At 40.5% G+C, this 27,915-nt stretch overlaps 1 protein-coding gene and 1 long non-coding RNA gene across 2 annotated transcripts; one reads left to right on the forward strand and one right to left on the reverse strand.

The window, feature by feature from the left end:
• Window positions 1-553: 553 nt before the first annotated feature.
• Window positions 554-27,329, reverse strand: SGCG (sarcoglycan gamma). The gene is made up of 8 exons (XM_043477603.1): window positions 27,175-27,329; window positions 19,568-19,762; window positions 16,789-16,890; window positions 15,190-15,277; window positions 9,694-9,813; window positions 8,350-8,422; window positions 3,280-3,403; window positions 554-1,342 (listed from the first exon to the last, which is right to left on the reverse strand). The coding sequence occupies exons 2-8, from the start codon at window positions 19,760-19,762 to the stop codon at window positions 1,169-1,171; spliced, it is 876 nt and encodes a 291-aa protein (XP_043333538.1). The 5' UTR covers window positions 27,175-27,329; the 3' UTR covers window positions 554-1,168.
• On the forward strand, window positions 5,174-27,682 carry LOC122447158. The gene is made up of 3 exons (XR_006271145.1): window positions 5,174-5,370; window positions 14,628-14,633; window positions 27,672-27,682. It is a non-coding gene; the product is annotated as an uncharacterized LOC122447158 (long non-coding RNA).
• Window positions 27,683-27,915: the final 233 nt, after the last annotated feature.

The raw sequence follows: 27,915 nt of genomic DNA on the forward strand, positions 1-27,915 counted from the left end.
TCAAAACCAACACCTGGTGTTCGGTGTGATGAAGGCATTCTACCATGTAAGTAAAGCCACAAAACCAAAGCATTCATGGGTTCAATGTGTATGTCCACCGTATTCATATGCAGATCACACAGCTGAGGATGGCGCCTGTGAGCAGTGACTTGGTGAAGCTCCACCCTACCCCCGGTCCCTCGCCTCTCCTGTGAGGTGGGCACACGGGCTGGGCAGCAGCGAGCCCCCACCAGCTCATGGGGCTATCTTGGTGGATGACAAAACTCCCCTTGACTTTGGTTTCTCCATCTTTCACGTAGGCATCAGCCCGTCTGTGCAGGTATCAGGTAAACAGGTGATGCAGGTGCAATGAGACACAGATCAAAGTTTTCCAAAGTGAAACTGATGTTGAAATGTTAGGGTCCAGTTGAGTTTAATTTTAGTAGATACTGGGTGACCTGTGACTTGACTCATCTGAACCTTTTTTTTTTTTTATCACCAGCAACTGGGGGAAAAACAGTACTAAACTTAAAAAGAGTTGTGAGGATTAAAGAAAGTAACACACACTGTGAAGTCTATGAAAAATGTAGGTTGATTTTTATTGCTCATGGACTATATAAAGAAACATGATCAGTTGTGTACAGTTTATTCCCGTGACCACATTCTGAAAGTCAAATCAATCTCAACATCCCTTCAAAACTTGAAGATTTTCTTCTGAAACTGGACAGACTTTGTGCTGAAATGAATACAGCTCCTGCAGGATTGAGTGACACAGTGGAAAACCTCAGAGAACTCTGGGGCACCTGGGCAGGACCCAGACTGCTCTCACAGGAGGTCAGAGGTCCCCAGCCGAGCATCGCACATCCATGCACGCATTCCACACAGCAGCCCAACATCCCATGACAGACCGACACACACAGGACAGGGAAAGTCACAATGGTTCTGATGGCAATGAGCCCATCTGGTTGGATGAACACCTTCTTCTGATCCCTGGACTTCTGTGTCTAAGGTCCACTCCGAGATCACAGAGTTTCCCGGGAACATTTTCAGTGGTACGTTTGAGCTCCTTTCAAACCCCCACGTGCAAACTCGGCTCAACGTTGTCGAGCGGCTCCAGGTGGGAAGGTCGAGGTCTGCACTGCAGGGTGCGCCGAGACACGGCAGGCGCTCTGTGGGCGATGCCGATGGTTTAGAGGCAGAGGTGACTGTGCTCGTGGCACGTGGAACCCACGCCGGCCACAGACAGGTAGAGCTTCCCATCCGGACATGCACAGACTTCGTAGAGCCCCTGGGAGCTGCCCGCAGGCCCATGGCTCCCCAGAGCCAGCTCGGGCAAACACACAGTTTCCGCGTTGAGCACAAGCTGCTTGGGAGAGAGCAAGACAAGACCTGGTCACAGAGGAGGGAACACGACAAACACGAAACTTGAGTGCTCCAAATGTTCCAAGTTCTTTCTCTGCATAGAAAATGAAGTAGGCACCTGCCTTGGCTGAAGTCACAATCCGATGACCTGATTCTTTCAAAGCCTATTTCTAGTTTCCATCTGGGCAGGGGGATAAATATTCCTTAGGAACTGGAGGGAAATCTTTTTTTTTTTCTTTTACTCATTGCACTAGGCCAGCTAGGAAAGTGTATGATGTAACACTCCTTGAAGACCTTTCAGAGTTATCTGGCCAAAATAATACCATTTTTTTGATTCACATTGACCTTGTGTTCCACTTTAACCTTTAGCTTCTCCTCCTATTAGGATAAAGTACAAGCCACAGAAGTTGACTCATCTTATTCATTTTACCTTGTGAATGCTGGAATTGCTCATGATATTATTTTCCTAGGAGAGGCAATTAAATTCATTGTAATGGCTAGCAACCATTTCTCCAGCTTTTAAAATTTTATTTGCAACTCTGTTGCCTTCTATTAGATACAGGAAGCAGGTGACACACAGACAACTAAAATAAGGGAAGCCACTGGACTTTTTGTTCCTAGGGAGATACAGTTGAACCAAGATGCACACAAATGGCTGTTGACTGAGTTTTGGAAATCTCTGACAGCTAAAAGAAATCAGAGTCATAGCACAGAGCAACCAAGCCTGAGCCCTGGCCGGGTGCTCACTTATCAGAACGAACTAAACGACGTTTGGGAAGCGCCCACATTCTTCCTCGCCAACAAAGTCAAATCCCGCCTTTGTTTTATGTGGCTCTGGTCCCGTCAGGCCAAGCTCTGAATACACTGGTGTCCCGGGATGCTGACATCTCTGCGGGAAGCGCAGGGTGACAGTACAAGTGCATGGCAGGCAGGCTTTGCCCTGGGGTCTGGGTCACCGTCAGAGCAGGAAGTCAAATGGGTCTTATGTTTTTTGGAGCAGAACCTATATACATTATTGTCTAATGCTGTGCTGCTGCTGCTGTTAGTTACTAAGTTGTGTCCGACTCTTTGTGACCCACGGGCTATAGCCTGCCCGGGCTCCTCTGTCCATGGGATTTCCCAGGCAAGAATACTTGGGTTGACATTCCCTTCTCCAGAGGATCTTGCCAAGCCAGGGACAGAACCGGCCTCCTGTGGTCTCCATCTGCAGCCTCAACCACACCCTTTCTTAATATAAAATTAATATCAGTTCAAAATTATCTTTCTGCATTGATGTCTCTTAGCCCTGTGACATTGTGAAGTAAATACTATTTCCTGTACTTGACAAGTGAGGAGAGAGGCCCAGAGAGGCCTGTTAATGTCCCTGATTCAAACAGGTAATTGGCAAATTGATCTCACACTAGAAGGATCAATAAATAGTAGGGAGCCTGTGCCTTGCTGCCCATTGAGAGAGGGGGTCTTATCAGGGATGTTTTATTTCTGGACTGGAGGTTCCAGAATTTTCTTTATTGCAGTTCTTATTTTTCATATTTGACTTTCACTGAACCAGGACTTGATGTGAGCGAGCACCCTGGGTGGTAAAAAAAAAAAAGGAGTTATCACTTACAGGTGACCCCCAGTGACAGTTCTACTGAGAGGGTCACTAGGAAGTGGCAGGATGGACATTCTTTGAGAGTTCTGAATGTCCAATACTTTTTCAAAGATGAAAACAACAAGAGACTTGATAGCACAAATGCCAAAGAAAGCAGTCTACCTTTCTTGGCTTTTCTTTCAGTGTTAAACTTTTTCCTTCTTTCACATTTTCTGACGCCTTTCATGATGTCTCTTTACAAACTGTAATTTGCTGATGCTTCATTGGACGTGAATGTCATCATTACTTAGTGGACGTGAGGCTTGTACAATGGGAGCCCCCCACCACCCAGCGTCCACTGGACTCACCGTCCCATCACTGCTCTGAAGAACGATGTCCATCTGGGTGAGGGCCTCGATCTTCCCCGCAGGGGCTTGAATGTGAACGCCTTTTGGGGCATCCATGCTGAGACTCCGTGTTGGAGATTCTAGTCTGAAATGAGGGAAGGAAACCAAGAAAAAATGGCATAAAAGACAGCCACCCCAGGAATCCCCCAACCAATGGAGAATATACTATGTATTTTACTGATTATATTCTTAGAGAACAAAAATCTTAGAGAATATAATCAGTAATATTATAGAGAATATAATCAGTAAGACATAGTATCTTACAAAAGAGATAGAGACATATAGAGAATATAATCAGTAAGATATATAGTATATTCACTTATTCTTTTTAAAACTTTTTAAAATTAATGTATTTTAATTGGATGCTAATTCCCTTACAATATTGTGGTTTTTGCCGTACATTGGGAGCCTGGCATGCTGCAGTTCATGGGGTTGGACCGAACAGTTGCTGTTCCGTCACTAAGTCATGTCCAACTCTTTGCAACCCCATGGACTGTAGCATGCCAGGCTCCTCTATCCTTCACTATCTCCCAGGGTTTGCTCAAATTCATGTCCATTGAGTCGGTGATACCATCCAACCATCTCATCCTCTGTCGTCCCCTTCTCCTCCTGCCTTCAATCTTTCCCAGCATCAGGGTCTTTTCCAGTGAGTCAACTCTTCCCATCAGGTGGCCAAAGTATTGGAGTTTCAGCTCCAGCATCAGTCCTTCCAATGAATATTCAAGGTTGGTTTTCATTGATAAATCCAGAAATAAAGCGCAGTAAAGAAATTAACTTTCCATCAATGAGAATCTATGAAATTAGTATCCTCTGAAAACTGATGCAAATGTTAGACCATCCCAGCCCTGTGCAGCAGCTCCAGACAGTGTGATCAGTGTCCACGACGTGCCACACCAGAAGAAAGTGCTACTGGTGAATATCTCTGGAAAACTATTTTTTTAGCCAAAACCCAAACTTCTTTGGGAAAAAGAGAAATTTAAGGGCAACACATTCATCTGTTACATGTTCACAAAAATTTGGACTTTGTTGTTTGCTTTTTTTTTTTTTCCATTTGGGAAGACTACAGGGCACATGCAGTGATTTCTCCTGGAAAAATGATTAATTAATGGAGTTTATAGATAGGGTGGAGACTGGCCTCAGCAGGCCTTGTTTCTGTAAGATTCAACAGCAGCTCCTTGTGATTTAGTCAAACACAGATATAGAACCAGGAACACAGGAGCAGGGGACTTCTCGTATTTGCTTCTGCCTGAAAACGACTGATTTCATTTCCACCAGATGGCCCAAAAGGATCATTGGACAGGCTTTTCAGCTGCTCCAACCCGACTCAACCAAAAGGCGAAAGGCTGACTTGCTTGGAATGTTTAAAGGCCCATGAGAAGGAGAAAAGGACCCATCCCACTGCAGGGTCAGAGTACGGTGCAGGTGGTAGAAGAAAGAAAGAGTAACATTTAAGAGGCGAGAAGAGCCTGTTAATGAATTTGTATCTGAGGTGACTGATTGACTTTAAAAAAAATTTCTTAATGGAAGTATAGTTGATTTATAATGTTGTGTTAATTAATTTTGGCTGCATAGAAAATGACTCAGTTATACATATATATACATATGTATAATCTTTTATATTCTATTCCATTATAGTTTATCACAGGATATTGAGTACAGTTCCCTATGCTATACAGTTGTTTATCCTCATTGTTTATCCATCCTATATATAATAATCTGCATCTGCTAACCCCAAACTCCCAATCCTTCCCTCCCCAACCCCCTTGGCAGCCACCAGTCTATTCTTTATGTCCTTGAGTCTGTTTCATGGACAGTTTCATTTCTCTCATATTTTAGATTCCACATATAAGTGGTATCCTATATTCTTTGTCTTCCTCTGTTTGGCTTACTTGACTTAGTATGATAATCTCTAGTTGTATCCATGTTGCTGCAAATGACATTTTGTTCTTTTTTATGACTGAGTGGTACCTATGAACCTTTAAATCAGGTGGATTACTCCCTTTAATTGGCAAGTTTTCTCATCTATCACTATTTGTTACGGAAAATAAAGCGGTTATGGAATGCTCCCTTAGTGTCACGTTTTAGAAAGCCAGAGAATACTCTTCTGCCATTTCTTTTTCAGGAAAGGCCTGCTGTAGAAGACAGCAAATTTATTTCCTAATGGGAAAAATGTAAGACGAATTGTTTAATTATGAGGCCTATACTTTTAAAACAGTGACGTTCATTGTGAAGAGTGGTTTGGCAGCTCTACAATTTACATTATTTTTAATAACAAAATTTTTCTCATGGCATTACTTTTTAAAGATATTGAATCATGTTTCTTTCCTACAAAAATAAAATGTTCTTCTTCCCTAACCATAATAATTCTACAATATTGATCTCATGGTCCTTTATCAAAATCAATGAAGCTGTTACAACTTAATTATAGTCACAATCTAATTTTATGCTGCAAATGTTCTCTAAGTGGGTAAGATGAATTGAACTCTCATTTGCTTTAGATTAATGTTTAATTAGACATTAACATTAAGAGAAATGCCAAATTTCCTAACTCTAATTCCATTTGGTATGAATATCTAGTTGGTATAATGATGATAATAAAAATGGTTATTTGTATTCCACTTTCAGTTTACAAAACATTTTTAACTTCATAGCTTATTAAATCTTCCCCAGAACACTGTGAGATGTATAATACTACCAATGTTTTATGAGAAAATATAGCCTCTGGCCAAGGTCACCAGGCTTGTTTGTAAAGCTGGAGTTCCCACTGTACATTATTCCCCTATTATACATAATATATTAGAATATGCTAGCTGACCTGAATATTTTTCAAGTTCAAATTCTAAATGTGACTTTAAGTGACACTGTATACTTGAAGGCACTTGTTTTTAAAACTATTGTTTGTTTTTGTTATAAAGTACAAATATACTGTTGGAATAAACAGTTACAGCAGTAAAGGACATTCAGTAGCCAGTGATACAGTGAAATACACACAGGCACACAGAGACTCTGTATAAAGAATAAACACATATGGAACGAGGTGATTTTATATATTCTGATATTACGTAGAGATATACCAAAGGTTGAGGATATTATGCCAGTCACAAAAGGACATATATTGTATGATTCCACTTAAACAAGCTGCCAAGAATCCTCAGATTCATAGACACAGAGGGCAGGGTGGTGGCGTGCAAGGTCTGGGGAGGGGGACAGGAGTTATTGTTTAAGGGGCGTGGAGTTTCAGTTTTTCAAGATGGAAAGAATTCTGGCGATTGGAGGTAGGATGGTTGACAACAGTGAACCTACCATAGGCTTTGAACTGTACGTTTAAAAGTGGTTAAGAAGGTAAAATTTATGTGTTTTTTGCCATAGTTGAAAAAAGATATATCAAAGGTTTCCAATTTCTTTGCATATATGGATTCATCACGTTCTCAGTTTTGTAATGCTCTTGTCTCTACTCACAGTGCACATATTTAAAAAAATGTAACGTAAACTGAAATTTCTGAGAATGCCTTTTGGACATTTTAAGCCCATATAGGACACAATTCTCTTTCACTAAAAGGTGCAATTGTTTTACCTCAGCTGATGATTTTCAGGGAAAAACGATGGGTTGGTGAGCTGAAGCGTGAGGACAAGGAGACGTCCATGGGTGTCCAAGGTAAGGAGGGGCACCCCAGTCAGGTGGGACAATGTGTGTGGGAGTGTGGAGCTTGTAGCTGGCAGCTGCTCAGTCTCAGGACGAGTGAGGAGGGAGGCGCCCAGGATGCCAGTCTAGGGAGCCCCACGGAGACTAGGTCACAGGCCAAGTGCCCCGAGAGCATTCTGGACTTTCCTATGGCTGACATGGAATCAACGAAGCATTTTTAAATAGCTGCATTTACACCCCTACTTTAATAGCAACGCTATTCACAGTAACCAGAAGCTGTGGAAACAACCTCCAATGTCCATCCACAGGTGAATGGATAAAGAAGATGTAGTATATTTACACATACTCACACACACAGACAATGGAATATTATTCAGTTACACAAAAGAGTGAAATAATGCCATATGCAGCTGTATGGATGGACCTAGAGACTGTCCTACTCTCTAGTACATATTCTAGTCAGACAAAGACAAATGCCATAGGATATCACTTATGTGTGTTGTGGGCTCAGTCACGCCTGAGTTATTGCGACCCTTTGGACTGTAGACCACCAGGCTCCTCTGTCCATGGGATTTTTCAAGCAATAGTCTAGGATATTGGAGTGGGTTGCCATGTCATCCTCCAAAGGATCTTCCCCACCCAGGGATCAAACCCGTGTCTCCCGTGTCTCCTGCATTTCAGGCAGATTCTTTACCTGCTGAGCCATCGATGATGCCACTTGTATGTGTAATGTAAAATATGACACAATGTACTCATCTACAAAACAGAAACAGACCCACAGACATAGGGAACAGACCTGTGGTTGTCAAGGGGAAGAGTGGTGATGGAGGGAGAGAAGGACTGGGAGTTTGGGGTTAACGGATGCAAACTGCTACAGATGGATAAACAATAAGGTCTTAACTGTAGAGCACAGGGAACTATATTCAATATCCTGTGGTAAGCCATAATAGAAAATAAAAAACAAAACTTTTAAGTATGTAAAGTATAAATATGTTCTGAACTATACATTTAAAAATGGTTACAATGATTAAATTTTATATGTGTATTTTTACCACAATAAAAAAAAAAGCTAGGAAAAAATAAATAAAATAGTGGCTCTTAGCCAAGTCCCTGAGGTTTCCTGGAGGAGGAAACAGTCCACCAGAACAGTGCAGGCTGCCCTCGGGCAGGGGCAGGGCTGGTCACGAGGCCTGCGTCTCAGAGATGGGAGGACGGGACACGCACAAAGACGTTCACCCTTCCTCTGGATTCTGTCAGAAATGACCTGTCATGGGTGGAAGGTCATCAGAATAAGGACAACTTAAGGAATAAGGAACCACCTGGTAGTATCTGCTGAAGTGTTACTCCAGCACATAACCAGTTTGTTCACATCTGAACAAAACTCTTACCTGAGGTCCTGGAGTGGGTCGGGTCTTACGAGGGGCGTCTCCACCGAATGTTCAAAAAGAGCCCCTTCAGGCCCTAAACACAAAACAAAGGTGCAGCATTCTAAACAACGGTCAACAAATCAAGCCTTTATACTGCATGTTACGGGACACGTAGGTTCTGATTGTTGACTTCGTATAGACGCTTGAGTTGTGGGATAAAATAGGCATAACTGCTTTCCTACTTTTCCAAGAACACCATGATTTTACTAGGTTCCTATAAACAAAATATGATTTTTAAAGAAGTTGCAAATACCCAGGTTTGTTTTAACTTTTTATTTTGCATTGGGGTATAGCTGATGAACAATGTTGTGGTAGTTTCATGTGGACTTACATATACATGTATCCATTCTCCCCCAAACTCCCCTCCCATCCAGATAACATTGAACAGAGTTCCCTGGGCTATACAGTAGGTCCTTGTTGGTTATCCATTTTAAATATAGCAGTGTGTACATGTTCATCTCAAACTCCGTAACTATCCTTTTCCCCTATCCTTCTCCTCCCCCCAGCAACCATAAATTCATTCTGTAAGTCTGTGAGTCTCTTTCTGTTTTGTAAGTAAGTTCATTCGTATCATTTCTGTTTAGATTACACATATAAGGGATGTCATATGATGTATCTTCTCTGTCTGACTTACTTTACTCAATATAACACTCTTTAGGTCCATCCATGTTGCTGCAAACAGCATTATTTCATTCTTTTTAATGGCTGAGTTATATTCCATTGTATATACATACCTCATCTTTATCCATTCCTCTGTTGATGGACACTTAGGTTGCTTCCATATCGTGGCTATTGTAAACAGTGCTGCAGTGAGCACTGGGGTGTATGTATCTCTCCTACTCAGGCTTATTTTAAAACCAGAAAGCAACTGTTGTTCAGTCGCTAAGTCCTGTCCGATTCTTTTGCGACGCCATGAACTGTAGTCAGCCAGGCTCCTCTGTCCATGGGATTTCCCAGGCAAGAATACTAGAGTGGGTTGCCATTTCCTTCTCCAGGGAATTTTCCTGACTCAGGGATTGAACATAAGTCTCCTGCATTGGCAGACTTATTCTTTACCACGGAGACACCTGGGAAGCCCCCTAGTTAATAATACCGTATGGTATATTTGAAAGTTGCTAAGAGAGTGCGTCTAAAAGTTCTCATAAAAAGAAAATAAATTTGTAAGTATGTGTGGTGATGGACATTAACTAGACTTAGTGTGGATCATTTCACGATATATATGAGTATTGAATCACCATATTGTACACTTGAAACTAATGTTGTTTGTCAATTATTCCTTAATCAGAAATAAAGAGCTATACCTACCAGTTACTCGAAGTTTATCTGTACCGACCATGACTTTCTCTTCATCCACAGTGAACAGTGGTTTGCCATCCTTGGAGTGGATCTGAAACTGCTGACTCTGGACCTCTACCATTTGGGGACCTAAAGAATTAATTCAAACAGCTTATTATAAAGTGTCTACTCTGTGCAGTGTTAAAAACTACTTTTACATGTGCTGTCACGCAGTAGTACCAAATCACTGAACATTTACGATTTGTCACCAATAGTTTTTTTAATTCTATGATTAAATTTTAAGTCCTAACCCTAAGTCTTATTAAAATTAATTTACATCACATGTGTGTTAGTCTATATCAAATATATGTGTGAATGAATTATTTAAAAATTAATTTTTCCCAGTTTTTAAAACTTGCCAAAAATAATATAATTCTTCTATGCAGATTACTTAAATTGCTATTCTTCTGCATATTGACAACTGAGGATTTTGTTTTCTGAAATATGAGATTTGTGAAAGACCATCTCAGTGACCACAGTTAACCCAGGCAATGAGTCACTGGGATTCTCGCCTCTGCCCTACCCCTCACCTCCTACTCCTTGGAGAAAACAGACATCACCATGGAAATACACCCTCCAACTTCTGCCCTTCCCCTTCATCCCAGACATTTCTGTCTCCTCCATGTCTTCTATTTCAGGGACAGGACATCACTTTGTCCTCCAAGCTGACTCCTTTCTCATGAACTTTAGACCCACTGTGAGCAACCCATGGCTGACTCAGCGGATGTTTGTTTCATGGGTACTTCTAGTGCCAGGCATTGGTGATGCTGTACCGTTGGTGGGTGAGATCTCGTTCAATCTCTCTCATTGGTGCACTTGGGTATCCATTATTCTATGTCTCCTAATTTCCCTGTGCTTCTTGTTCTTCCAACCCTGCACCTTAACCCAGCATGATGGATTAATGCTGGATTAATCTCTCTAGAACACAGCATTCAGCATTTGTTCAAGTGTTCCTGAATTCTTTTGTTGGCTCTGTAGTCTCATCTAGAAAAGTAAGTTTATTGTCAAATGGATACCTAAAGCTTTTGTGTATGTGTCCCTGTGTCCCTCACAGTATTCATTCAAGTTGAGGGGGACCTGCTAGAAATTAAATAGAAGTTTTTCAGTGAATACATTAATCAGTTTTAGATATTGTCACAATACATATTCTGATTTGTACCTCAAAACCCTCCACACACATGCTTCATTTAAATATGTGTATGTGTGTGTGTGCATGTGTTATAAAGTGGAAGTCATTTTTTTTCCCTCTATGTTTTATCTCTGTTCTCTTTAGGAAGGCTTGCTTTATTTTTTGTTGGTCGCCTGTATTTTTGCTCTTCTTAGCTTTCCCCCAAACTCAGTTACCCTGTGATCGGTGTCACTACTTACCTCTTCTGGGTCACTGACATATCTGATATATTTATCATATAAACATTGATCTGCATTAAGTGATGAATTTGAAGTTATTTGAGCTTAAAATCAAGATGAAAAAACTGGAGTACTTTATCCAGTAAGAGCTCACTGTTTAGCTCCCTGGAGGTTCATATAACAATTTGAGGGAAATTTATTAAGTAAAAGGGCTCAACTAAATGACATATTTTTTTCTGTAACCATTACTTCATATATATTGTTGAAATAGTCAACAAATGAGTTTAGCTGCATAGTTTTCACGAGTAACAGAGCCAAGTAAACCCTCAAATCAAAGAAAATGCAGGAGAGTGAGTCTCTTCCATTCAATACAAATTTCTTGTATGTTTCTTATGATCAAGGTTCTGTGCTAAGAATTGAATATATATGCATGAGTGAGATGCAGATGGAATTCACAGCCCACTGAGGACAACAGCATGTAAGCCCAGGGCGATGTGATAAGTGCCATGAGACGAGCGTGGACAGTGTCCAGTGAGAACTCGACAAGGAATTCCTGTCCCTCCTGGGGGGTCGGGGGTGACACCCTGGGGGGAAAATGTCTGGGCTGACATGGAAGCATCGGTGTTTCCCTGATGAGGGGAGAATGAGACCTTCCAGGTAGAGGGGCTACCCCAGCAAAGACACAGAGGTGAATAAAATTCCACCTTCATTTTATAAAAAATACAGACACTGAAACATGTTTAGTGTTTAAACATGTTTAAACATGTTTTCCACCTCAAAAGAAACTGTTCTCCATGTGACAACAAGCCCGCCATAGGAATAAATCACCTCTTAAAATAACTGAGTTTATAACTAAATCTTCTAACTTTTATTAATAGTCTACTAGATTTTATAACCTTGCTGGGCATGCATTAGAAGTGAACACGTCACCCTCATTTGCGGCCACGTCCTTTAAGAAACAAAACTCAAATACTTTCTTCGTGATAAAGAAAGAGCTATTTGGTAAAATAAAATTCCTAATGAAAGGCTTTGGTTCAAACAAAGAGGGAAATAAATAAAAGATAAAGGAAGTAAATAAAGGCAGGTTTTATGGTCTGATGAATTCAGTTTGTGAAACTGGCTCAAGGGTTTTTCTTGTAAAAACACAATCAAATTCTTCCTCACTCACAATATAACCCATTAACACTGTCCCTCCCCACTATGCTAGCTTTAACTTAAGAGAGCATCATTTAAAAACAAACATCACAAAGTCCTTTAGGAAGGTTTTATTCTACTGCTGCAGATATGGTACCAGACAAATACTGGAGTGGAAGTAGAAAACTGCAGTTAAGTTCACTCTACTAATTTTTCAGAGTAATCTTGCATTATTTAGTTTAGCTTTATAAGCTTGGAGTCAATGACCCTTATCTGTGTAGCTTAACTCTAATCTTTAGGCTAGTCTTTAACATCTACATGCATGAGTTCATGGACCTAAATAACCAGGTAAGGGCTCCAGTCCTGTTTACAGCAGCACTGTGGATGGACCCCTTGTTTTAAAAAATTTATTTTATTGAAGTAGAGTTGATTTACGATATTGTAACTTCTGCTGTATATATACAGCATATATATATATATATACACAAATACATACATACATTTTCATATTCTTTTCCATTATGGTTTATTATTGTTTTTGTTGTTTAGTTGCTAAACCATGTCCGACTTCATGTTGCAACCTCATGGACTGTAGCCCGCCAGGTTCCCCTGTCCATGGGATTCTCCAGGCAAGAATACTGGAGTGGGTTGCCATTTCCTTCTCCAGGGGATCTTCTTGACCCAGGTATCAAACCCACATCTCCTACATTGACAGGTGGATTCTTTACCACTGAGCCACCAGGGAAGCCCTACGGTTTATTACAGGATATTGAATATAGTTCCCTGTGCTATACAGTAGAACCTTGTTGTTCATGCATTCTCCAGGTAATAGTTTGCATCTGCTAACCCCAACTGCCCAATCCATCCCTCTTCCCAGTCCCCTCCCCCATGGCAACCACAATCTGTTCTCTATGTCTGTGAGCCTGTTTCTGTTTCATAGATAGGTTCACTTGTATCATATTTTATTATTTTTTTTTAGATTCCAAATATAAGTGATATCATATGGTATTTGCCTTCCTCTTTGGGACTTACTTCACTTTAGTATGACAACCTCTAGGTTCATTCATGTTGCTGCAGATGGTATTATTTTGTTCTTTTCCGTGGCTGAATAAATAGTATTCCATTGTGTATATGTACCACATCTTCTTTATCCATTCATCCACTGATGGACACTTATGTTGTTTCCATGTTTTGACTATTGTGAATAAAGCTGCTAACCCCTTGATTTTTGTTCCTTACTTTCTTTGTTAAAATTCTCTCCTCTGTTTTGGCTGCTAAATTTTGAATCTGTCTCCCACCCATGATCTTCTCCATGACTCCAAATCCCTCATGGTGTAGCTCAGACTTATACCTAAACCCCTGTGCACTTTGGAGCACCCTAGACAGGCCATCTTACCCCATTCCATCTCCTAAAACTCTCTCCCAGCTGGTTTTTCAGCCCATCCCATACTACACAATCTTTCATTCACTCCTCTATTCATTCATTCAATAAACATTTATTGAAAACACCTACTAAGTATATGAGTGGCCTGAATTAAGAACAGTGATAATGACTGAATAGAGTAACCTAACTACAATATGTGAATATTACATAATCAAGTTATTATATATATACATTCTTTGGAATATTATGTAGCCATTAAATAATGCCACTGAAATAGCATATTAAAAAGCAGAGGTAATACTTTGCCAAAAAAGGTCTGTCTAGTCAAAGCCATGGTTTTTCCAGTAGTCATGCATGGATGTGAGTTGGACTATAAAGAAGACTGAGCACCAAAGAATTGATGCTTTTGAACTGTGGTGTTGGAGAAGACTCTTGAGAGTCCCTTGGACTGCAAGGAGATCCAACCAGTCCATCCTAAAGGAAATCAGTCCTGGGTGTTCATTGGAGGGACTGATGTTGAAGCTGAAACTCCAATACTTTGGCCACCTGATGCAAAGAGCTGACTCATTGGAAAAGACCCTGATGCTGGGAAAGATTGAAGGCAGGAGGAGAAGGGGATGACAGAGGATGAGATGGTTGGAGATGGCATCACCGACTCAATGGACATGAGTTTGAGTAAACTCTGGGAGTTGGTGATAGACAGGGAGGCCTGGTGTGCTGCAGTCCATGGGGTCACAAAGAGTCGGACACCACTGAGCGACTGAACTGAATTGATACATGTATATGTATAACTGAGTCATATATATGTATACATGTATACATATGTAATCCAAATATATATTCCTTTCACCATCTGTTTGCTCTTTTGTTATTTCTTCCATTGATACTTATTCTTTCTAATCCTTTTGCTCTCTGTGCAAGATTCCATGGGACTTTGCTTCCATTTGACCATATTCTCTGATCTTATTTGTTGGTCAGATGGGTGTACATGGCTTACCCAAGGGCAGTTGGTTGGACAGAGTGATTGGGCCAATTAGAGTACTTTGTTGTGAGTTCAGAATTGAAGACACTGAAGACTAAGTTGGCTGGTATTGAGAACTATAGTCAACCAGAGGAAGGACCAGAGAGTCCTGTAGAGTTAGGACTGATGTAATCATAATACCCAAGTGAAAATCATGGGCAAACACACACGGAAAGGAAGGAAACATGGTGGTGAGAAGGATGGGTAGAGGAAGAGAGAGGAGGAATACTTTGACTCTCAGCCCTGGGTCTTTTTTTCCTTGAGCGCAACTATTTTGTTTTCTTTTCTCTGTCTCTGCAAGATTATTTTGTATCCTGCAATAATCACTGTGCTTCTTGTACTACCTTAAATGGTCCTCTATTTCTTGGAATCAAAATAACTTCAATTAAAATACTTCAGACTGTCCTCCCACTAGGTGAACTCTCTATGGTCAACACAGCATGATATTTAGAAAACTCATACTCTGATTGCTCATAAATAACTCTGAATACTTTAGAAGAAAAAACCAAGTATATCCATTTGGCACAATTGTTTATGGACCACACACACACTCAAAGCACTCTGATGAAGCTGAACTTACCCACTTTTAACCTGCCTGTGACTTCTCCTTCTGTGTTGCGTGCATTCATGGTCACATTCTGTGTAGACTGCAGAAGCAGAGATGAGTCCTAAAAATGGATTTACACAGTGAGCCAAATGTATACTATCTAAAATGACTATACTTTTATATTTGTATATAAATTGAGGATTTATAGAAAATAATTTTGCCAATATCACAGATCCTATGAGCCTATAAACTGTGACTAAATTTTTTTAAACTTGGATTATATTATGTGAATGGGGTAAATGCATTATTTTCCCACAAAATATAATAACCTTGTGGGTTTACAGAGCCCATCTACATTTTATAATACACCAGGTCCATTCTCAATGTGAAGATCTGAAACAATCAAGTTTTAATCAGTATTTGGTCTTTTCAAAAAAATTTAAATTTCATTTCTCACAACTTATGTCCAGGATATGATATATTTTAAAAGATAAATCAGAGAATGGTTAGCTCTTCTATAATAAATACCGTATTACTTATTTTCAAAACACAAAAGCCTTCTCACAATTTCAAGAGCTTTTAAAATCTGTTGGATGCCTACGCTTTTAGAGCTCTTTGTTGGAAGATAAAGTGGCTTTATGAGCATGTAAGTGGGGTCATAGTCTGAATGGGGGCTTTGTTTCACAGAAGATTGCTGGCTCTTATATAAACAGTTTTCTTCAAAAGGAATGCAGTAATTTGGCTGTTAGCTTCAGGTGGTTTTATGTCACTCAGAGGGAACCAAGTATCTTCCAAAGTTGTGGAGGAATGATGCGTCATTTTTTTTTTTTTCCAGAAGGAAAGAAGTTTTAGGAGCGCTTTGGAAGTCTGGCTGGTTAGTTCTCCAACTTGCTTTGTGGAAGCACATGGGTTTACCAGCGTCTCACCATTTATCCAATTGTGTGAGCTTACTACTTGTTTTTGCTTTGTTATGAAATAACTAGCATGATAATAAAAGCTAACAATTCACCGAAGAATTTGACCATCCATCCTCTCGTTTACCTCCACACTTTGAAGGAGGTAGCTTTAATCCTCATCTACAGATGAGAAAACTGAGTTCAAAGAGATTAAATGACAGTTCTCCCTAAGTCACAGCCAGCAAGTGACAGTTCCATGATGGAGCCCGGTCTTCAGGTGCCAATGTCCGGGCTCTTGTTTTTTTTTCTTTTGATCATTCTCCCTGAAAGGGCGGACAGGGCCGCAGTCAGGGCTGTGAGGCCCACCCCGGGCATGGACACAGTCAGCTGTCGGGGGAACCACTCTGCCTGACTCATGGATGCTTTCCAACTTACCTCTCCCCACTCTTTTTTCTGACTTCCACTTCAGGGGCTGGAAGTGCTAATTGCTTTCTCAGCCTGTCTTCTGGGGTAGGAGACCCAAGTGATACAACTCTGGTCAATGAGATGTAAAAAATCTGCTGGGAGTGGGGCTGGGGTTTCTGGGCAAGGTTTTGGGTGTGACCCTGCTGGTCACTCACTGTGTGCCAGGGCACACACAAGGCACATGGCCAGGGAGCCATGCAATGTCAGTGCAGACATCCTTTTCATTAGATTATTTTTCATAAATTATTTAAACGTGTCCTCATTTTCTTACCTCTCTGGAGCGTATTTCTTTGACATACAATGGGAATAAAAACTCAGATTCCCCTTCCAGGCGAAGTCCATCTGCCGTAACATGCAGGTGACCCATGCCTACCTGTTAACAAAAGCAGAGATTCTGTTATTGCTTTCTTTTTCACTTCTTTTATTATCAACTTAAACTATGTATACATTTTCATAGATTTCCTATATGCCTTTTTCTGCATTTCTCTTAAGCACTTTATTTATAACTTTAGTTGTTTTTATTCAGTATTCAGTGTGATATTAAATCTTATGCAGATACAAAGGACTGTTTAGGAAATGCATGTAAAATTTAAATAATCACTTTACCATAAACAGCCAAGAGCACCAGGTGGGCTCACAGAATAACAATGTTTACGCAAAACCTGTGGGACTGATTGACACGTATTTCTAAGAAAATGCACATCATTATTCTTTCAGGACACACTGACTGAGTGCCAGCCACACTGTGGGATCACACAGTGGCTGGGAGAACGCATGGCCCCTAGTGCCCAGGGGCTGTTACAGTCCTCTGTCTCCAGCACTTGTGGGGCTAGAGGTGAGGGCGGGTGGGTATGTCTCCTTTCCAGGCCTTTCCAGGGTCTTCCTGCTCATCCCTCAGCCTTCCACATAGCAAGGGTCTTTCTGAGGCCAGACAGGATCCTATAGTCAGGAGGTACCCTTGACAGACCCTGGGGTTTAAACCTGAGGAGTTCAACCTTCATTCAGTCTCCAAAAAATGTTCATTGCTGCATCTTTTCTCACTGTGACTATCTTGTAAAGTAAAAACATTCTGCATTAAATGAATTTTTTTTAAAAAGGGACACAAAATATTATTAAAGCATATAAAATTACCCAGCTATCTTGAGAACATGAGGGTGCTTAAAACAGACTCCGAATTCCTTATAATAACTGATTTTTAGGTTACTAAATTATTCATTCCAATCCCAAAGAAAGGCGATGCCAGAGAATGCTCAAACTACTGCACAACTGCACTCATCTCACACGCTAGCAAAGTAATGCTTAAAATTTTCCAAGCCAAAGCTTCAGCAGTATGTGAGCCATGAACTTTCAGATGTTCAAGCTGAATTTAGAAAAGGCAGAGAAACCAGAGATCAAATTGCCAACACCTGTTGAATCGTCTAAAAAGCAAGAGAGTTCCAGAAAAACATCTACTTCTGCTTGTTGACTATGCTAGAGCCTTTGACTGTGTGGATGACAACAAACTGTGGAAAATTCTTCAAGAGATGGGCATACCAGACCACCTGACCTGCCTCCTGAGAAACCTGTATGCAGGTCAGGAAGCAACAGTTAGAACTGGACATGGAACAACAGACTGGTTCCAAATTGGGAAAGGAGTAGGTCAAGGCTGTATATTGTCACCCTGCTTATTTAACTTACATGCAGAGCACATCATGTGAAATGCCAAGCTGGATGAAGCACAAGCTGGAATCAAGTTTGCCAGGAGAAATATCAGTAACCTCAGATATGCAGATGACACCACGCTTATGGCAGAAAGCGAAGAAGAACTAAAGAACCTCTTGATGAAAGAGGAGAGAGAAAAAGTTGGCTTAAAACTCAACATTCAGAAAACTAAGATCATGGCATCTGGTCCCATCACTTCATGGTGAATAAATGAGGAACCAATGAAAACAGTGAGAGATTTTATTTTTTTGGGCTCCAAGATCACTGCAGGTAGTGACTGCAGCCATGAAATTAAAAGAAGCTTGCTCCTTGGAAGAAAAGCTATGACCAACCTAGACAGCATACTAAAAACCAGAGACATTACTTTGCCAACAAAGGTCCATCTAGTCAAGGCTGTGGTTTTTCCAGTGGTCATGTATGACGTGAGAGTTGGACAGTGAAGAAAGCTGAGTGCTGAAAAATTGATGCTTTTGAACTGTGGTGTTGGAGAAGACTCTTGATAGTCCTTGGACTGCAAGGAGATCCAACCAGTCCATCCTCAAGGAAATCAGTCCTGAATATTCATTGGAAGGACTGACGCTGAAGCTGAAACTCCAATACTTTGGCCACCTGATGAGAAGAAGAACTGACTCATTGGAAAAGACCCTGATGCTGGGAAAGATTGAAGGCAGGAGGAGAAGGGGATGACAGAAGATGAGATGGCTGGATGGCATCATCAACTCGATGGACATGAATTTGAGTAAGATCTGGGAGTTGGTGATGGACAGGGAGGCCTGGTGTGCTGTAGTCCATGGGGTCACAAAGAGTTGGAAATGACTGAGTGACTGAACTGAACCGAATTTACTAGTTACTAAGTTTGCTGTTAAATACTGAAATGTGTACTAGAATTTATTGCATATCAGAATGGGGCTTTTAAAAAATCAAGTAAGTTGCATCTGAATGGTAAATATTTATAAACTAGTGAAATTAGAAAAATACAATTTGTAAAATTTTGCCAGTTAATGAATTAAATAATCTTTAAGCAATCATGACACACCATCAACCCCAACTCAAGATGGCTCCAATTTTCCTACCATGAAGAGATAATGACGAATGGAAAAACTGCAATGAAAATTCACTGTAAAATCAACACAGCATAATTTACAGTGAAACTATTAAAAAAGGTTAAGAAAAGGTAAATGCTATATTATTTTAAATGTTATATGTATTTTTTTTTTGCTACTGAGCATTCTATCCAGACAGGAGACAAACACTAACTGCATGACAGGGAGCTTCTGTTGATGCAATGGGGATGGACTGACAGCACAAACAAAACGAGAACATGATTATCAGGAAAAATAAACACTTACTGGGGAAAACCACATGACTCGAAGAATCCAAATGGTAAGAGCAAAATTCACAAGGAGGATGATGAGCAAAAGAAGGACGAACAAATACAGGCAACGCTTTCTCCAGCCATAAATGCCGATTTTGTAGACAGCCTGGTTCTCTGGCCGCTCTATCTGGGTGCCCTCCGTGATCGTGGTGTATTGTTCACGCACCATCTGCCACAGGTAGGGGGTAAAGAGGGGGAGGGGGAAAGGGGGGGAGGGGTGGGGAAGTGGGAGTGGGGAGAGGGACAAAGGGACAGACAGACGAACAGAGAGAGAATTTGTCAATACTGACTGACCATTAGTCCAACAAAACATTTTTTTACCCTAATAACAAATCTCCAAAATTAAGTGATTCTTAAAAACAGCATTGAAGAATACTTTGAAACATGTCATTGTATTCCAGCCACAGTGATAATCTGTCATTCACCATATTAGATATAATAAATTCATTTGAAATCCAGTGATCATATTTCCAGGGCTTCCAAGGTGGCTCAGTGGTAAAGAACCCACCTGTCAATGCAGGAGATAAGAGTTCAATCCCTGACTTGGGAAGATCCCCTGGAGAAGGAAACGGCTACTCACTCCAGTATTCTCGCCTGGGAAATCCCATGGACAGAGGAGCCTGGCAGGCTATGGAGTCCATGGGGTCGCAAAAGAGTTGGACACGACTTAGCGACTACAACAACAATCACATTTTCAAGTCTTAATCTATAAACTCAATACATATACAGCTTTCAAAATTCTGCAGGACTAACTTTGGAATTGAAGCATCAAACTACAACAGTCAGGTGATCGTTCTTAAAAGATTCAGTGGGAGGAAAATCAAGCTGGTACCTATAAGTCTTGTGAAAAAAATTCCAGTTCCTCAATTTTATGCCAAACGATTAGGTTACATCTTCCTTCAGCTACTAAATATTAGTCAGAATTAAAAAGGCTCTTTACAAGATACCAATCACACCAACATTTGCCTATAATAGAGCTCCCAAGTACTGACCTACTTCAAGAAAGATCAAAACGTGGACGTGTACAAATGTTTACAAACATCCATCATTTTATGTAAATCAGGGTAAGAGTTTTAGTAACAATCTCCACTTCAGGAAGAGATTTTTAAAAGTTGTTCATTCTCCTCTTTACACGAACACACAAAAAGAGCATCAGTCAGTCAGTCAGTTCAGTCGCTCAGTAGTGTCCGACTCTTTGTGACCCCATGAATCGCAGCACTCCAGGCCTCCCTGTCCATCACCAACTCCCGGAGTTTACTCAAACTCACGTCCATCGAGTTGATGATGCCATCCAGCCATCTCATCCTCTGTCGTCCCCTTCTCTTCCTGCCCCCAATCCCTCCCAGTATCAGGGTCTTTTCCAATGAGACAACTCTTCGAATGAGGTGGCCCAAGTATTGGAGTTTCAGCTTCACCATCAGTCCTTCCAATGAACACCCAGGACTGATCTCCATAGTTTTGTTTAAATTAAAATTAGAAATTATGATGACTTTTCTGATTGTAAAGGTAGCAAAATGATGAATCAGAACATAAAGTACTCTCCTCTGAGATTTTTTTATCCATTTATTTTTAGGAATGATTTAAAGATGTCCTTATTTAAAATGTCATGGTCTAAAATAATTCTTTAAATCTCTTTCTAACTGAACAGGCATCTCCCCCATGTTCAAACTGATTGTATAAAATGGTGCTCTTCATCACTCAGTATTTTCAAACACTGAGGACTGACAATCTGCATTATTCGAAACCCAAGTGGTTATTAACAGTTTCATGAGGGCATTCTTCACTTACTCATCTTTGACCCCTCCAGTCTTTGTTTATATGAGAAAGTCCATCACCACCCACCCAGGTCTTCAAAGTCTCTGAAGTCATTCTTGTTTCCCCTTCAAGCCCTACATCAGCCCCACACCAACTCCACCTTCAGCCTATCTCCTCAGTCTGCCTACTTTCCTCCATTTCCATGGCAACCACTCTGGTGCCAGCCCCTAGAACACACTCGTCTTCACCACTGCAAACCTGTCTCCCTTCCTCCCCCTCTGGAAGCCTCTCTCTACCCAGCGGCAGGCACGTGAAATAAAAGTCAGTTCCTGTCACTCTACGATGTCAAATCTTCCCATGGCTTTTCCCCACTGAGAACATCCAGGCTCCTCCATCACCCGCCCCCAGTCCTACATGAGAGCCTTTGCTCACCTCTTCATCTGCTACCACAGTGCCCCATCTACTCACAAACAGCCCAGGTGAACCCTCAGGTCAGAACCCACTGTTGGGCATCCTTCCTACCTGTCACCTGTCACCTGGCCCCCTCCTCACCTTCAGCACCAGTTCACATGTCATCTCCTCCAAGAAGTCTTCCCTGGACACACTCAATCCCATCATATCACATCATTCTGTTATATTAATTTCAAAGCACGTGTCATCTAAATAATGGTGGCAAATTCAGACAGTCCATAAAAGATAAGCTCAGAGTCTGAGACTGGATTGGAGGGGTATGGCCAGAGACTCAGAATTCAAAACTATCACATTATTTTTACAATATTGCCAGAGATCAATAAAAACAGGTGTTTTCTAAGCATCAGTGTATATACACATTCTCGCACACACATACACGTATGTCTTCCAATTGCTACATATTTCTATTCCTATATAGAGCTTACTATTGCTGGTGTAAACCTATCACAAACCTAGCTTAATCCAACATAATCTTATTATCTTTTAGTTTTGGAGGTCACTGTTTGCATCATAACTCACGTAATTCCTACATGGTGCCAACATTTAGGAAAACGAAGAGGCTGCCTTGGTAGATGTGACAAAAAGTACATCAATATATAAGGAAAATTCAACAGTAGATAACTAATGGAGGAAATATTTGCCTTAAAGATAAGACAAGGTTAATACCCTTAGAAAGATAAATAAATAAATACAACTTGAGCAAAACCATGCACACACATTAAAGAAACACAAATGGTTAATACACAGTAAAAGATTCTACTTCACCAGGAAACACAAATACAAATCCCACAGGCAGTTTTCAAACAGTAAGGGAAATTTAAAAACTGGTTCTAGCCAACATTGGCACGCTTAAGTGATATCATATGGATATGTTTGAAAAATGGGCATGGAACTCCTCTGCTGTTGAAAGTGAAAATTAACACCATTCCTCTAGAAGGATATTTGGCACTATGTACTGAGAATCTCAAACAGACAGTAATTTCAATTCTAGAAACGTATTCCAAAGAAACAATCAGGAATGACAATGAAGATTGACTTTTAACGGTATTTGTTTTACGTTATCTATAATGATGAATAACTGGAAAGTAAAGGCTTTCCTAGTGGTTCAGTGGTAAAGAACCTGCCTGCCAATGCAGGAGACACAGGAGACCTGGGTTCGATGATCCCCTGCTAGAGGAAATGGCAACCCACTCCAGTGTTCTTGCCTGGAGGATCCCATGGAGAGAGAAGCCTGGTGGGATATACAGTCTGTGGGGTCACAAGAGTCAAGACATGACTAAGCAACTAAAACAACAACAAATAATGATAAGGCTTAAACATCAGAGTAACTAGTTATTGGATTATTATAACATTACAGAATTAACTGCTTGAAAAGCATATATCTTGAATATGCTAGAGAAATAAATGCTAATGGTAGAGTGCTGAATGAAAAACAGAATAGTGAAATACATATTAAAATATACACCCATAGAAACAGACTAGAAACACATTTTAAAATTGTTAACAATAATTTCCCTCTATATTCTACCTTTTTCACTTAAAACTGCATTTCCCAAATGTCTTTCTGTATTTTTTCAGATTAAAAAATTTGTATATATTTACCTTTTGATATATATATTTCTCTGATAACAGAAAAGCTAACAGAAAATTCACTATACTTGTCCCAACTTTATGACTACATTTAGGATGACCAAGTAATTTAAAAAATAGTTCCACTTCATCTTTGGTCAGATTGCTTAGCATGACTATAAAATAAAGCAAAGTACACAAACTGTAGTTCTCAATTTCATCCAAAGTCACAATCAATACAATTCCCACCATCACAAAGGCCCCTGCTATAAGACACACACACGCACAGAGAGAGTCACAGGTTACAAGGTCATCAAACCGTTCTCTCTTCTCTACAATAGAACTTACTTATAAAATGGCAAGCTGCCATTTTAAAAAGTTCCTTACAGAATACACCAAACCAACAGAATAAATGCTTTTTAACTAGCTAACATTCCTGATCAGGGAAGAAACCTTTATTTAAATGAGAAAGTAACAAGAGGAAAAAAAAAACCACTTTTAGCCACTGTCATACAAATGTTAGGTCATAAAACTGCAGTTTTAAAATGCATGTTTGTTTCTTAGGTCAGTTAGAGACTATTTTAAAGCAGGGCTATGATTATGAAGATGAGCAATTCAAACATGTTTTCTTGGTGTTTTACTCTTGTTTTTATTAAATAAACTCAGAAATCTGAAGCTTTTACCACGTCCTTATGTCATGTTTGACTAAGGAGTAATATCAGTGTCCAGAAGCTGAAGTTAGCAGAAATAAGGCCAAAATCAGGATGTTCTGTTCTCCGTTTTGTTCACCATTATATAACCAGCACCTACAGGTTTATAGGCTGGACCTTTACTGCATTTCACACCTTAGTGACCTCATACGACTTCATTTTCTATCAGGAATGTCTATCCATAAGTACTCTGTATTTCAACAGTGTATTTCAAGATCATGCAAAGTTCTACCTTGATGAATGAGTTGGATTTGGGAGGACGATTAGCATCAGAGAAGGGCTGTTTCTACCCTCAGTTTTCAACCATATTATCTTAGGTATTTCCTTTCACTATCATATAACACAGACTGAAATCTAAAGTTACACCTTCTTAGTTCTGTGACATGATGATCAATTCTGTCCACTGAAGAACAAACAGTTGGTCAACTTATCAACTCGAGCAACGTACCAGGCTTCTTGAGAGTGTGTTTTTTCAAAGATGCTGCACATGTAAAACTTGCTGAGAATGTTTCAGGTAAGAGTTAAAATAGTCACAAAGGTGAGGATGGGTTTTAGGTACCGTCTCCATGGCAATGACTTCTTCCTGCTGGTTCTCCATTGGGGTCTGTTTTTCAGACCTCAGCTGAGGCCATCTTTTGACGTTTTACAGCTCTTCTCAACCCCTCCATGCCCCTTATCCAGTCTCCATGGCAACAAAAGTGACCTCCTCTAAGACTAATTCTATCCCAGTGGCTTCAGGACAAAGCACAGATGCCTTGGGCACACACAACTCATGGGAATGCCAGCTCTTTAACCAGCATGCACAGCATACCAGCTGGGTCAAAGTCAAGTGGACTTGGACACTGTGAAGGACTCTGGGAGAGGTCTCAAGTCTCCTGCAAGTCCGCAGATCACCAAACACTCCTGCATCTATTTCCCAGGAAATTCCCTAAGGCATAGTAAGATGTGAAACAAGAAGTGAGCGTGGAGTCTGTAATGGCAAAGACGGTGGGTAAGGAATTCTATAAAGCTCACGCAAACACCAGAGAACAATCTGGTCCTGAAGTAGGTCCAGAGAAAAATAAGGCTAGATGCTCTTGAGGCTGAGAGAGAAAGGAGGCAGGAAGGAAAGAAGGAAGCAGAGGTGGGTTCTGAAGGTTCCTCACTAGGAAACCAAAGCCTCGGGGGGGCGAGCAGTGCTGGGCTCACTTGAGAAGCAGCCAGGTAGAAGAGGGAGCTGGGGAAACCCTTTCCAGGTCCCATAAAATGTGCAAAATTAAACAAAATGGGCACCCATTCATAATTTATAATTGTTATTTGATTTTCACCTTCATTATAGTAGAGTTGGACCGTAAAGAAGTCTGAGTGCCAAAGAATTGATGCTTTCAAATTGTGGTGCTAGAGAAGACTCTTGAGAGTCCCTTGGACTGCAAGGAGATCAAACCAGGCAATCCTAAAGGAAATCAGTCCTGAATATTCATTGGAAGGACTTATGCAGAAGCTGAAACTCTAATCCTTTGGCCACCTGATGTGAAGAGCTGACTCATTGGAAAAGACCCTGATGCTGGGAAAGATTGAAGGCAGAAGGAAAAGGGGATGACAGAGGATGAGATGGTTGGGTGGCATCACCGACTCAATGGACACGAGTTTGAGCACTCTGGGAGCTGGTGAAGGACAGAGAAGCCTGTCCGTGGGGTCACAGAGTCAGACACGACTTAAGCGACTGAACAACAGTAGGAATTTAGTTTAATGACTACAGGGTTTATTTTTTAAAGGACAACACGGAACAGCTTTATTTGCAGCATTTTAGCTGCAAGCTTAGCCAACATATTCAGGAAACTTGGATGTGTTGGTCTTTGGAATTTGATATTTAAATATAGTGAAACACTGCTTTTCATTTGGCTTTGAAAGAAACCTCAGATAAATTCTAGAACCTCTAAGACTAACAACAACTTGAACCACAAGGCGGTAAGTACGCCTCTCTGTATCCATCTCTACAAAATGTTTCCAAGAAAACAAGCAAAACATAAACACAGGGAGTTTTGTAGTTCATTTTGCACTAGTGAGTTACTCCATTCTGCTGGCAAATTTTCCAGCCAGCCAAGCTATTTTTTCCCTATTATCTTTCTTGATGACTTTCTTTAGAAACCCGTCCTCCAAAGGCCCTATGTTACTTAGGATCCACCAGAAAGAACAGATGTTTAACAGGTCAAAGCACAGCACACGCTTACCTCATATTCTACTTACTATACTTTCTGATACATATTTTGAGCAATAGATTATTTCCCCCAGATTTGGAGAGAGAGACATTTTTCCCTTTTTCATCCAAGAAGAGCTGGGCAGCTGAAGCTGGCATTTTGCTTCTGTTTTGCTTATTCTCAATGTATCAAACCACCTGGACTTCGGTTCTCATGAATTTTATTCTGTGTTTAAATGTCTTTGACAAAACTATGACAAAATGTAAAGCAAGTGTACTTCTACCACAAAAGCTTAAGAGTAGAATTAAAAGTGAAAAGTGAGTGAAAGTGAAAGTGTTAGTCGCTCAGTCGTGTCTGACTCTTTCTGACCCCATGGACTGTAGCCCGCCAGGCTCTGTCCATGGAATTCTCCTGGCAAGAACTCTGGAGTGGGCTGCCATTCCCTTCTCCAGGGGATCTTCCCACCCAGGGATCAAACCTGGGTCTCCTTCATTGCAGGCAGATTCTTTACTCTCTGAGCCACCAGGGAAGCCCAGAATTAGAAGTAGGTGATCTGAAAGATTACTCTTTATCTGGATTAACTACAGTATAACAACTGAATGCCTGATAATACAAAAATGCTGTCATGATGTTCTAAAATTAAAACTATTAGAAGGACATAATCATGCTAGAATAACACATAGCATTTTAATTGTTAGAAAAACTTGAAATGAGGCATTAATTCCATTTTGTTGATATTTAATATATAATCATTTTGAGCTAAATATATTTAACATTTTAAATTTATTTTCCGTTATGTCATCTATGAAGGAAAAAATAATCAAGAAGCCTTATATCTATTTGGTCTTTAAGTTAAACAGTCTAATTCTGTAAGGTCCAAGTTAAAGCCGATTACTTACCTTAGATATTGTTAAAAAGCACACGGTGAATTAACTGCGCTCCTTCAGAGCTTCTGAGACAGGATTTGAGGCTGTCCAAGGACTTCGCCCAGTGAGAGGGGAGGGGTCAAGTTCACCAGGCAGCTGGGAGAAAGACCCATTCTGGGTCTGTCTCATGTTTCATTCCCTCTTATTAGCAACAGGCGCATCTAATTTTACTCCCGTGACACAAGCAGCTCATACCACACTTAAAATTGTCTGGGCACCAATTCCAGGACACAGCACTAAGTGTGCCAAGGAGAAAAACCTCCCACAAAACCAACAGTTAAACCTTGAATCATGACCCTCGTATGTGATTTTAACTTTCTACAGTGAACTTGACCTTAAATGAACAGAAAAGCCTGTGGGATGCATTTCCAGTGGAATCCAATGTCAACAAAAGTCTTATAAAAATCAAATTCACATTTGACTTTACTAGTATTAAATGTATACTGTTCTCTTTCAAGTAAACTGCAAAGTCTTATGTAACAGTCTTTAAAAATCACTTTCTTTAGACTGCTTCCCTTGTGGCTCAGCTGGTAGAGAATCCACCTGCAATGCAGGAGACCTGGGTTTGATCCCTGCGTTGGGAAGATCCCCTGGAGGAGGGAATGGCTACCTACTCCAGTATTCTGGCCTGGAGAATTCCACGGACTGTATAGTCCCTGGGACTGCAAAGAGCTGGACACGACTGAGAGACTTTCACTTTTTTTTAGACCTTTT

The sequence above is a fragment of the Cervus canadensis genome, chromosome 9 (genome assembly GCF_019320065.1).
Source record: "Cervus canadensis isolate Bull #8, Minnesota chromosome 9, ASM1932006v1, whole genome shotgun sequence".
NCBI lineage: Eukaryota > Metazoa > Chordata > Mammalia > Artiodactyla > Cervidae > Cervus > Cervus canadensis.